This window comes from Anolis carolinensis, chromosome 1, assembly GCF_035594765.1.
Source record: "Anolis carolinensis isolate JA03-04 chromosome 1, rAnoCar3.1.pri, whole genome shotgun sequence".
In the NCBI taxonomy this organism is placed as follows: Eukaryota; Metazoa; Chordata; class Lepidosauria; order Squamata; family Dactyloidae; genus Anolis; species Anolis carolinensis.
Genome location: NC_085841.1, coordinates 342,730,921 through 342,743,012, shown reverse-complemented (window position 1 = coordinate 342,743,012; position 12,092 = coordinate 342,730,921). Strand labels below are relative to the sequence as shown.

Below are 12,092 nucleotides of genomic sequence, written 5' to 3'. Positions count from 1 at the left end.
AGCAATACTAGTAGCTAGCATGGCCAATGATAAGGAAAGATGGGAGCTGTAGTCCAACATTATTTAGCTAATAATTTGACAAACTGTAACAACCATTATGAGCCACTCCAGCCCTTGATATCCAAAAGAGAGGTTCTTCTCTCACTTCCATCACATTCATAGGTATGACTGGTGAAAACATGAAAGAAGGACCTCACAATAGCCTTGGCTTTGAAACTTCCTTCCTCTCCATTGGCAAATGAAGACTTTTTTATTTGTATTTTTAGAACTGAAAGCTTTTAAAAATGGGTTATTGACCTCTGTCAGCTGGGCACCAAGAACCATACACGGAGGCCAGTCTCTATCTAATATCTTTATTAAGGAAATATATAAAGGCAATAAAAACAAGTGAAGAATATAGTTCAGAAGCAGACCTTTCAAATGAGGTCAAATATAGTCCAAAAATGAATTGTCCAATAAATGATATTAGAGTTCAAAGTTTTAATCCACTTGATCGAAACACACTTCTGCCAAGCAATAGTGTGGGGAAATGTCAGAGTCTTAGAGTCCAAGGTAGCTTGACAACAAGGCTGGAACAAGGCTGGAAATAAACTTGGTTCTTTGACTAGGTCCGTGACTAGAAACAAGGTAATCCGTGGATCCTGGAACAAGGTTCGTGGTCGAAAGCAAGGCGATGCATAAACTTGAATACGTGATCTGGGAGGCAAGGAACTGGGGTTACGAAGTCCACACACGATCTCACTCCTGAAGCTGATCTGTTGACTCTGCAAAGAATCTCCCGCGCCAAACACCTATATTGGGTCTCGTTTTCCCGCCAACAATCTCTTTCCCTAGAGAACGAGAAGCGAAACCCAACTCTGTCCAGATGCATGACTCCTTAGAATTTCCCAAGGGAAGCAGGCCTAATCAGCCTGTTGTTTGGCAGCGGTCCGTAAACTCCTTCGATTTGCTTCTCTGACTCCTCTGTCTCTAGAGTAAGATTCCTTCCTGGGAAACGGAGGGGAGTAATGCCCAAGGCCTGTTTTACTGAATTCTTGAGGGCAAACATCAACATCCGGCAGGTGAAGGGACTCCGGCTCTTGTTGAACCGGCGAAAACCCCATGTTTTCATCTTCATCTGCCACGATAGTACTAGGAACAGGACTACAAGGCCCATGAGGCATCACAGTTATAAATGTTGTGGTTGGTTTAAATTGTAATGTGTAATTTTAAAGATCTTTTTGGAGTGTATGTGTTTAATATGATTAATCATTTAATTTTGTTGTCAAAGGCTTTCATGGCTGGAATCACTGGGTTGCTGGGAGTTTTTCGGGCTGTGTGGCCATGTTCCAGAAGCATTCTCTCCTGATGTTTTGCCCACATCTTTGGCAGAAATTTTCAGAGGTTGTGAGGTCTGTTGGAAACTAGGCAAGTGGGGTTTATATATCTGAGGAAGATCCAGGGTGGGATAAAGAACTCTTGTTTGCTTGAGACAAGTGTGACTTCACAGCAACCCATTTATTTTGGTTTTACTCTTTACTTTTTGTATGCTTTTTAATTGTAATCTTTTTTATGTGCAAGCCTTCTTGAGTTCCAGTCTTAAGAATGAGGAAAATTTCGATGAGAAATTGGTTTACTGACAATTAAATGCTCAAAGAGCAGTAGGGTCAGGAGCCAAATCACGTACATGTCATATTTTTCCCCTTGATCTTATCGACTACCAATGTGCTGCCATTATATAAAGGTCAAAAGCAAGCTACAATTTCATTGCATCACATTTTCCTCTGCCTCCCTTTGGAAATCCCTATTTGCACTGCTTAATAGTTAACAACGTATACTGAGTACAAACCTAGTACATAAATTACAGAAGAGAGAGGATTGTAGCCTATTTGTGCCATAAGATTCTTCTAAAGATATGTAAGTATATTATTTTTTCCCCTTTGCTCCGAAAGTACTATAGTTCTGTTATGTGCCTTAAAGTCCACTCCAGTTTTTGGTAATCCTTTTATATGATTTTCGTTTTGAGATTTATTTGGAAGCTTTTCCTCTAAATCAGGATTCCTCAAACTTTTTTAGCACTGGGGTGATTCATGGTCCCTCATATTGTTGCGGGCCGGACTATAGTTTGAAAAAAAACATGAACAAATTCCTATGTGCACTACACATATCTTATTTGTAGTGCAAAAAAAAAAAAACCACGAAAGAACAATACAATATTTAAAATTAAGAATGGTTTAAACCAACATAAACATAACAGTATTTCAATGGAATGTGTGTGCCTGGTTTTGGTTGATGAGATAGTCAAGTTAATGACGATTGCTGTTGTTGTTGCGTGCCTTCAAGTCATTTCAGAATTAGAGCAACCCTAAGTCTAAAGTTTAGGGTGAGGGCCAGGTAAATGACCTTGGAGGGCCACATCTAGCCCGTGGGTCTTAGTTTGGGGACCCCTGCTCTTAATAGAGCCCATGGCACCTGCTATTCCTTGGCAGTCTCCTTTCCAAGTACTACCTAGGCTTGACCATGCCTGATTTTCAAGATCAGATGACAGCTGTTGTCTACAACATATTTAGGCAGTGTGTTACTTTAATAATAATAATAATAATAATAATAATAATAATAATAATAATAATAATAATAAATAGTCTAAATCTTATTGTTAGCTCCCTGATAAAGTAGACAAATTCAATCAAAAGACTTGATGTTAATTCATCATTCAACAACAGAATCAATTGATCTATTGTGCTTCACACTGTACAACAGAAATCAGGTCAATGTGTATCGTGTCACAGAGTTAAATAAATGAGTTAAATGGGGCTTACCCCAATGTATGTGTGTATAGGATTGCAGTTAATGTTATAGCTGTTGTTATTTTCCATGAAATTGTTTTTGACTTATGGTGATCTTATGAATGGGAAACTTCCAAGAACCTTCATCAACCGCCCTGAGTCCCTTCGGGGAGATATGTTAGGTTGTTGTTGTTGTTGTTGTTGTTGTTGTTATCATTACTATTAGCCTTACTCAGATCTTGGAAATGCAAGGCTTTGGCTTCATTTATTAAGTCAAGCCATCTGTAAAGTGGTATTCTTTTTTTCCTATTGCCTTCTACTTTCCAAAGAGTCATATTGTCTTGTGAAATGCCCAGAGCATGAGAGCTTGAGTTGAGTCATTTTGACTTCTAGTGAGAGTTTAAATGTGATTGTTCTTAGACGTATTTATTGATGTTTTTGGCAGCTCATGATAACCATAGAGCTTTCCTCCAGTACCGCATTTCATAATTAATGGCAGATTTTTTCCGTGTAATTTTTATTGCAAATATTTGAGGAATGGGGAATGGTACAAGAGTGGATATAGAACAGGGGCATTTTTAAAAAGTTACATCTTCATCTTTTTCCATTTTTCTCTAATACACAAGAAAGGTTCTATGATGTTAAAAGAAAAGAGAAAAAAGAGCATTTATTTTCTTATCTAAAACAGGATAGAAAAATGGGTGTACAGTGTTTTGAAACAATTGAGATATAAAAGTTGAGAAACTGAAAATAGAAATCCCTAACTAACACTTCCTACCCTGTCTCTGTTGTCTTCTTCATAATCAAAAAATCTATTCTTTTTTTCATAAAAATTTGTATCTCTGGTAGTTTAACTTTCCAGGATCCCTTGAATATAATTGGGAATCCTGAGAATTAATGGCAGATTTTCATTTGTCTTCTAATTGAACTTCAATACACCCTATAGGCTTTGCACTTTAAAAAAATAGAGTTAGGAATTTTAAAGACAATGCTGAAGCTTCTCAAAAGGGAATTATTAGGCTTCCCATCAAAACAAATATGAACTAATCATGTTATTGGAAGGTGGCTTCAAAAATATCCAAATCACATTTTTGAGGAAAGGTTTGGCTAGAATATGTTTTGTTCAGTTTAAATGCCAAAGAATGTGTGAGGGTTTTAAGATCCAGAATAACATTCTTATTTTGCGAGTTATGTAAACAGATATTAAAATGCTGAGAAGCCCAATTAGGATACAGTTTTATAGTCAATTTGTGTTTTAGTGTAACTAACTTCTAAAATTCTTTCTTATACTGCTCACAGGAAATGTGAATAATTTATGATATATAAATGTATAGATCTAGGGCAGAATACTCCATTATTGCAAAATTCCTATGTATTTCTGGATTGATCTTCTAATGTCTTCTATGGGGACTGTTAGCAGAAGACTTGCATATCCCAATGAAGTCCATCATCAACCTCTCCTTGTTACTGACTAGTCTTCAAGTCTGTTGTCATCATCTACCAGGACATGATGGTCACCAAGATGATCATGAAGATAACAATCCACGTGAACATCAGTACACTCTTTCAAGAGAACAGCAGGGACAGAAATCTCCAGTCTATCATAAGATAATTCCCAGTAATGCTGACTTTGCATTCCGGTTCTACAGAAACATTGTTTCAGATCCAGATGGCAAAAATATTTTCTTCTCTCCTCTCAGCATCTCCACAGCTTTTAGTTTGTTGGCATTAGGTGCCAAATCTGAAACCCATGATGAGATTTTTAAAGGACTTGCTTTTGATCTGCTGGAAATTGAGGAGAAGGAAATCCATGAAGGGTTCCACCAGCTCCTTTATGTGCTTAACCAACCAAATAACAAAGCACAGGTGAATTTAGGGAATGGTTTATTTATAGAACCATCACAGAAGTTCCTGCCTGCTTTTTTGGATGATGCCAAAAACTTGTATGGTGCCGATGGTTTTTCTACCAACTTCAGCAACCCCAGTGTGGCTAAAAAGCAGATTGATTATTATGTGCAGAACAAAACGAATGGGAAAATATCCTCTGCACTTAATGAACTTGACCCGAATGCTGTCATGGTTCTTGTAAATTACATCTTCTTCAAAGGTAAGTTGAAGGGTAAAGATGTTTTTGTTAGAGCTTCAGACAGTCTGGCATAGGACTTAGTTGTCTAGGAATCTACTCTTCCTCAACATCACCCCAGACTTTCCTTGTTATGTTACATAGTGCTAAAATACTGTCTTTATAGCTCTAGAGTAAGGATGAACATACAGATTTGCATAAAAAGTAAGAGTGTTTGGTAAAGAGGGAAAAGTGTACAATGAGTTAACCTCAATGTTTAGTTCATGCTCCCATCAATCAAATTTACTTAATGTTCTCAGGGTATTGGACTGCCACATTCTTCTTTCCACTTACCCTTGTTTTCTTCTTAGCACTTGATAATTTATTCTGAAAGAAAATGTTCTATTTTACCTGTAACCATCTAGAGACCTAACTGAGAGACATGTTCAGTTTGTGTGACCTTTGGTTTCTTTAGCTACTTAATGCCTTTTTGAAAAAATAAGCATAATTACTGCCATCATATCATGAATGCGCAGCTTCTTTTCAGACAAACATTGATATTCTGCATTGGCAAATTACCTACTTAGCTGTAATCTGGTAATATCTCTTGGCCTGACGTGCCTCACAGGTTACCTGCAACAGGTGAAGGAGGTATATTCAGCAGCTAATTGGAATACATGGAGGATGAAGCCATCTCCCACCAGTAAATGAGGTTGCAGCAGGGATGTAGAAGTGGTGCACAACCTGTGATATTCCAGGTGTTTTTAACTTCAGCTCCTTGAATTTTTTGGCCATTGGACAAGATTGCTATGGCTCCTGGGAGTTGGAGTCCCAAACACTTGAAGGGCCAAAGTTTGTGCACTACACCACTCGAATAGAGACTGCTTCTGACTATTACTTGTTGTTGGGAGGGAGTTGAGAGCCAAATGGCAGTTTGAAATAGACCACCTTCAAACAATCTAGCATCTGGCTGTTAAGCTGGGCTAGGATGGTATTTGTCTTACAGCAAGACTAGACAATGTTGCTGGATATTTAGTGGTTAGAGATCCATAATTCTTTGTTACAAATCTGTAACTGCAGTATAGAATGCTGACTAAATTTTGGCAAGGTGATTTTTAAAAAACAAATATTTTAATGTGCACATGTATATATTTCTGTGTAACTAGGGAATTCTCTAGAGAGTAGAAACCACTGTCTTGGGGCTCTTCCACACAGCCATATTCCAGTTCAAAGCAGATATTGTGGATTTTCTGCCTTGATATTTTGGGTTATATGGCTATGTGGAAGGGCCTTCAGTGAGCCTGTGATGAGGAACTGTAATCAGAGTTCTGATTGTCATGACTTGCTCACCTGCTGCAGAAGGCTGGAAATGTTACCCTGTTACAACCTGATTGGCAGCAAAACAGACTCCCATTGCTCAATGCCACTGATGGCTTTTAAACTACATGTAGGATGTCAGTTCAGGAGATGTACTTAGGGCCCTTCCAAATAAACCCTATATTCTAGGATCTGAACCCAGGTCGTCTGCTTATCCCATATTATCTGGCAGTGCGGACTCCTATAATCCAGTGTAAAGCAGAAAACCTGAGATGAGATCCTGTGCTATAGGGCCTGTCTGGAAGGGCCTTTAGCTACATATTCATATCTAAGTAGGGGAAATAGTATCTTACCCTGTATTTTTTCAGCTTTTGTCTTTTTGAGGTTTGGCAAAATATAGTTTGGCAAAAAAAACCCAAAAAACCAAACCAGATTTCTTTAATAACAAGCAAAATACAAACATTTCTACCATCCTTGATTTCTATAATGTACATATACTAGGCATGGGCAAACTTCGGCCCTCCAGGTGTTTTGGACTCCAACTCCCACAATTCCTAAAAGCTGGTAGGCTGTTAGGAATTGTGGGAGTTGAAGTCCAAAACACCTGGAGGGCTGAATTTGCCCATGCTTGACATATACAGTGTGGCCTTGACCAGAATACATGCTCAGTAACCTATGGTGGCTCAGGTGAGGCTAGACTCATGGAATCAATGGGGTTTACCTTTTTTTTGACTCACCAATTAACTCTCTAGACCTACCTTAGTTGGACTAAAATGATAAAATTATGGCACACATGGTTGTAAAAAATGTATTTTTCCCCAGTAAAACTTTTTTTTGTGATAATATAATCTTCACAAGATTTTTTGGAAATAACTCCTGAGATACAAAAAATATATCAACACCCCCCCCCCCATTGTTTAATTTCACTCAATGGGAAAAAATCTGGAGGGTAGGGGAGAGTTTTAACAAAGATGGGATCCAGAACATTTTATCAGGAGTGAGCATGATTGTCTTTGCTATATATGATAAACATTGGGTACAATTTTTGGGTATTAAACATTTTCATTGTTCTGATACCTAATCTCTTTCTTCCAAGCTTACTGGGAAAACCCTTTTGACACTCAATCAATCAAGGAAAGAGACTTCTTTGTGGACGCAAATACTACGGTGAAAGTCAAAATGATGCATCGAAAAGGCTACTACAAATTTATCCATGATGAAGATCTTTTTTCCTGGGTAGTGGAACTTCCTTACAAAGGAGATGCTACCGCATTCTTCATTCTTCCAGATGAGGGTAAACTGGAGCATGTGGAAGGTGCCTTGGCAAAAGAAAATCTAAGCAAATGGACACAATCCTTTAGGCATGAGTAAGCCATTTCTGTGTGCTCTTTTAAAATGATGCTCCTCTTAACTTATTACATAGTTGTATAAACTGAATTGAATACATTTGTTTTAAAATGAGCACAAAGACATACATAGAGATTCAACTGGAATAATATGGGTTGGTGCTGATAAATCCAAAACAGTGCTCCTGCCTCCCATTTTAAAAAACTGTTGTTTTCCAATTGATCCCAAACTTTCAGAAAAAAATTTAGGATATTGATTTAAAAAAAATTAGTAATATCTGGATTTGTGTGGACTGAGTATTCCTTATCCAAAATTTCAGGGTTGTTGCTGTTTTTGAGATTTTGGAATATTTCTAAACATTCATTTATGTTTCATGTATGCCTTATATCAGGCATGGACAAACCTGGGCCATCCAGGTGTGTTGGACTTCAACTCCCACAATTTTTAATAGCTGGTAGGGTGTTAGGAATTGTGGGAGTTGGTCCAAAATACCCAGAGGGCCAAAGTTTTCCCATGCCTGCTTGAAGATAATTGTATAGACAGTAGTTTAAATAGTTTTGTGCATGAAACTAAGTCTGCATGCATTGATCCATCAGAAAATAAAGATGTCATTATCTCAGGCACCGATGTGGATGATTTTGGAGTATTTCGTTTCTGAATTCCATATCTTAGATTGCCAAGCCAGGAACTGGTTCAAGGCCTGGGTGTGATAGCACTGAACATGACTTCAAACCACTCTGCATGGTATTTTTTCTTGCCTTGTAGAAATGTACATAAGGAATACAGAGGGTGAAAAGGAGAAAGTGACATTTAGGAGCAGAGATCATTAATTACCCCTCCCAAGGAGTCAATTAGCCCTCTGCTGTCCAGCCATATCCTTGGAATCTTCTTTGGCAGTTCCTCACATTTTTATTCTATTTTTTTATCGTGTTAGAAGAAAATTGAGGCAAGTCACGTCTGGTGTGAGAGAATCAGCTGTCTCCAAAGATGTTGCCCAGGGGATTCCCAGATATGTTATCATCCTGCGGGGGGCTTCTCTCATGTTTTTGCATGGGAAGCTAGAGCTGACAGACAAAAGCTCACTCCGTCTCATAGTTTCAAACCACCAACTTTTAGGTCATCAGTTCAGCCGGCAAAAGAGTTTAACCCATTGCGCCACCATGGCTCTATAATATGCTGCAATGGGGCAGGTGTCAAAGCTCAAAGTCTGAGAGCAGCAACCAAAAGAGCCTGTCCATCTTCACACCAAATGTGAAAGTGGCAAAACAGAATAAAGGACTGTTCTAATGGGCTAACTAGAGAAAAAGTGGACACAGTGTAGCATTTTCAGCACAGAAAATAATATTTCTATGCAAACTATTATTTTCTGGGCTGTATTTTCTGGGGAAATGCTATTTCATATGCAAAGAATGCTGTTTTCTGAGAAAAAAACACATATTGTGAACAGTCTTTGAAAACTGTGTAGTTTTTAAAGACTTTCTTGCAGTGAGATGAAAATGGCTAAAATTATTTGTTGCTTTCTTTGAAAATAAACCCAATAAATAATTACATCCCTAGTGATTGAACATTTGGACTGTTTTTGCTTATTGTTAACTAGGAATATAGGTCTAGTCATCCCAAAATTTTCAGTTTCTGCAACTTATGATGTCAAAGACTTGATGGAAAGAATGGGCGTAACTGCTGTGTTTAATGATAATGCTGATCTGTCTGGAATTACTGGAGAAAAGGACCTGGTGGTTTCAAAGGTATTGCTTAATATTTCCATGCAGTTTCTCACAGTTTAAATAAGTATTCATTGCTTTGCTGTTTTGTTTTGTTCCAAGCATTGTTAGTGTGTTCACTGTCGGGTTTCACTTTACTTCCACATTGCATATACCTCGAAACTTGGGTTGCTTTTTAAAAAAAATAAAAGATTGAGACCATTCTAAATAACAGTTGGATTTTTCATTTCCAAAACAAGAGGAATTAACTATTGTTTGTTCTTTCTTCCTAACTGTCCTAGATGCAATTTCTGGTGCCAACAGCAAACCTTGTATAACTTATTTCAAATGCCTGCAACATCTTGCTTCCATATTTTCTCTTATAGGCATGATCACACATATATCTAATATACTTTAAGCTATGACAATTGTCATGTTGGATCTGTTGAAACATTTGCTCCCTGTTATATGATTGTCAATCAAATCTCTCCCCTCCCCCACCAAATTAACAAAGAGGAAGCAAAATAAGATTACATGTGTACTTGGGCAATGAGATGCACTAATATGTTATAACCACACTTACACAACCTATGAAAAAGTACAATTCTTAGTACATCTATTTTTATGCTTGTACAGAACCTCATCATTCTCTCTGTCATAGACCATCAAAGCTCCCTGTTGAAGACACCAAGAGATTTAAAAAGCTTGCACGTGTTAGCCCATATTTTGATTTACCATTCAACAATTGATTCAGATAGTCTCCTCTAGATGGGGTTAAAAAAAATACCAGAATTTTGCATTTTTGATCCTGGTCAGTACATACATTGGGCTAAATCAATTGTTACTCCCAATCAGAATAGACCCATTGAGTCAATGGGATTTACATAAGTATTGTCTGTTCTAAACTCTTCATTTGACTAACTGAATTCAGTTGGAATCAAGCAATTAGATTAAGAGCATGTGTGGGCATTATGTGGCTGTCCAGATATTGTTGGACTGCAGCTGCTAGGATCCCTCACAATTGGCCACCTACATCTGGGAGGCCACACTTTACTCAATCCTTGAGCTATTTCTAATGAGAAGGTCCTTCATCCGAGACCAGTGGTATTGGTGATTTTCATGTCATTCAGTTGGTGAATCTCCTTTGGAACTGTCAGTGAACCTATTTGAGGATTAACATTTTGTGCTCTGGGTAGATCATTTACATTTTCCTTAACACCTGGAAAAAAAATAACTGTCCCTGGATATGGAATCCACCACCTACCATTATATATGAACAGCAATTATTACAAAGCTTTGGCATTTTCATCTGTGAAATATGGACAGATATGATCTGTAGACAGTAAAACTGTTCTTTTCTTACAGGTTATTCATAAGGCTGTGTTGGATGTTAATGAGAGTGGCACAGAGGCAGCAGCTGTCACCACTATGGAGCTTAGATTCCGTTCTGCTCACCTTCCTCCTCCGCTTACCATCAGTTACAACAGACCATTCCTGGTGATAATTGTTCATCTACCAACACAGAGTATCCTCTTCATTGGGAAGATTCTGAACCCTACCAAAAAATAAATAGAAAAATTTAGTAAAAACCTGTTCAGGTGACTTTAAAAGATGGATTTTCTCACTTGCATTTTAATTGTCCTAGCTCCAAAGTACTGCAATGAGTTGTTTAAAAGGAAGATGAATTAGTCAATAGCTGCAACATTTTTTTTTAATAATAAAGATTAATTCAAAACTAATCTGCACCATTATTTAAAACTTCTCATATACAGTGGGGTCTCAGTATCTGCTGGAGTTTGATTCTAGGATCCTCCTGTAGATACAAAAATTGTGGATGCTCAAGTCCCATTATACAAAATGGTATAATAAAAGGGTATCCCTTATATAAAAAGGTGAACAAGTAAGTGCCAAAGAGAACCTGAGGATGCTTAAAACGGTGGGAGGCTTCATCATGGTATGGCTACAGTGTAGTGCTCAGGACATGGCAACATCAAAACTGGCTTTTTGGAATTTGCCTCCAGATATTTTCAAATTAAATGACTGAATCAATGAATACAGAATCCATAGATACTTTTTCAATGGAAAGGAGCTCATAACTTTCTAGCTGAACTGCTGTATTCCATAAAAATGTCAGTTCTCCTGAAAAGATACTCACATGCAAGTTGAATGGTGGAACTGCACTAAAACAATTAGACATGATTTCCATTGTCTCTTATTGGTATTTCATGGGACCGAGTGAATAGGATACAATCACTAGAAAATACATGAATGTGATAAAAAAAGAAAGAAAAATGGCAGATATATTAACCCCATAAACGGTCAACACTATGATTAAACAGAACACTAACAGATTGTGAATGGCATAAAAAATAGCTGTTGGTTGCTTTGTTTTTGTTTTACTACCAAAAATGGATAGAGAAGCGTATGTGATATTCTGTTGTGTGTATTAAATATCTTGACTATGTACTAGTACTAAGGGCCCTTCTACACATTATGTAAAACCCAGTAGTAACCACTGGTTAAAGGGGATGTGTGGCTAAACAGCGTTTAGCCAAAGTGCAGGAGGGATCAGATTAAGAGCTAAAAAAATGTGTTAAAAAGATGCACTTAAAACCCAATTCAGCCTGAATAAAGTGACACGACTGTATATCTCTGCAGAAACACGTGCCTTCCCTCTCTCCCCCCTGTGTAGACTGCTCTAGAACACATGCACTTTTCAAAAGCCTGAAAAATCTGCTCACTGATCAGGCTTTCAAATGAACACACAGGTGGTTCAAGGGAAGCACATCTAGAAAACAACTGGAACTCTCTGAGAGTCTTTATTTTACATTTTGTAATTTTAAACAGAAGTTGAATTAACAATTGGGGAAAGAGAGATCTGATGGAAGGGTTTTTTTAAAA

General features: G+C 37.6%; 1 protein-coding gene across 3 annotated transcripts; it reads left to right on the top strand.

Annotated features, from left to right (window-relative positions):
* The first annotated feature begins 1,738 nt into the window (after window positions 1–1,738).
* Window positions 1,739–10,930, top strand: LOC100560417 (alpha-1-antitrypsin). 3 transcript variants are annotated; one of them, XM_016991292.2, is made up of 5 exons: window positions 1,739–1,896; window positions 4,183–4,872; window positions 7,241–7,511; window positions 9,089–9,236; window positions 10,557–10,930. In XM_016991292.2, exons 2-5 carry the CDS (start codon window positions 4,203–4,205, stop codon window positions 10,758–10,760), a joined length of 1,293 nt encoding a protein of 430 aa, XP_016846781.2. In that variant the 5' UTR covers window positions 1,739–1,896; window positions 4,183–4,202; the 3' UTR covers window positions 10,761–10,930. The 3 variants fall into 3 exon arrangements, with proteins under 3 accessions (XP_016846781.2, XP_062824499.1, XP_062824498.1); XM_062968429.1 differs by having other exon boundaries at window positions 1,748–1,896; window positions 4,186–4,872; XM_062968428.1 differs by having other exon boundaries at window positions 1,763–1,896; window positions 4,065–4,872.
* The last annotated feature ends 1,162 nt before the right edge of the window (window positions 10,931–12,092 follow it).

What these genes read in the sequence shown, in the direction of transcription:
- LOC100560417 (XM_016991292.2), top strand. Translation starts at nt 4,203, where the DNA reads ATGAAGTCCATCATCAACCTCTCCTTGTTACTGACTAGTCTTCAAGTC. An exon ending in AAATTACATCTTCTTCAAAG is followed by an intron (nt 4,873 to 7,240) that starts GTAAGTTGAAGG and finishes CTTTCTTCCAAG; the next exon opens with CTTACTGGGAAAACCCTTTT. An exon ending in AGGACCTGGTGGTTTCAAAG is followed by an intron (nt 9,237 to 10,556) that starts GTATTGCTTAAT and finishes CTTTTCTTACAG; the next exon opens with GTTATTCATAAGGCTGTGTT.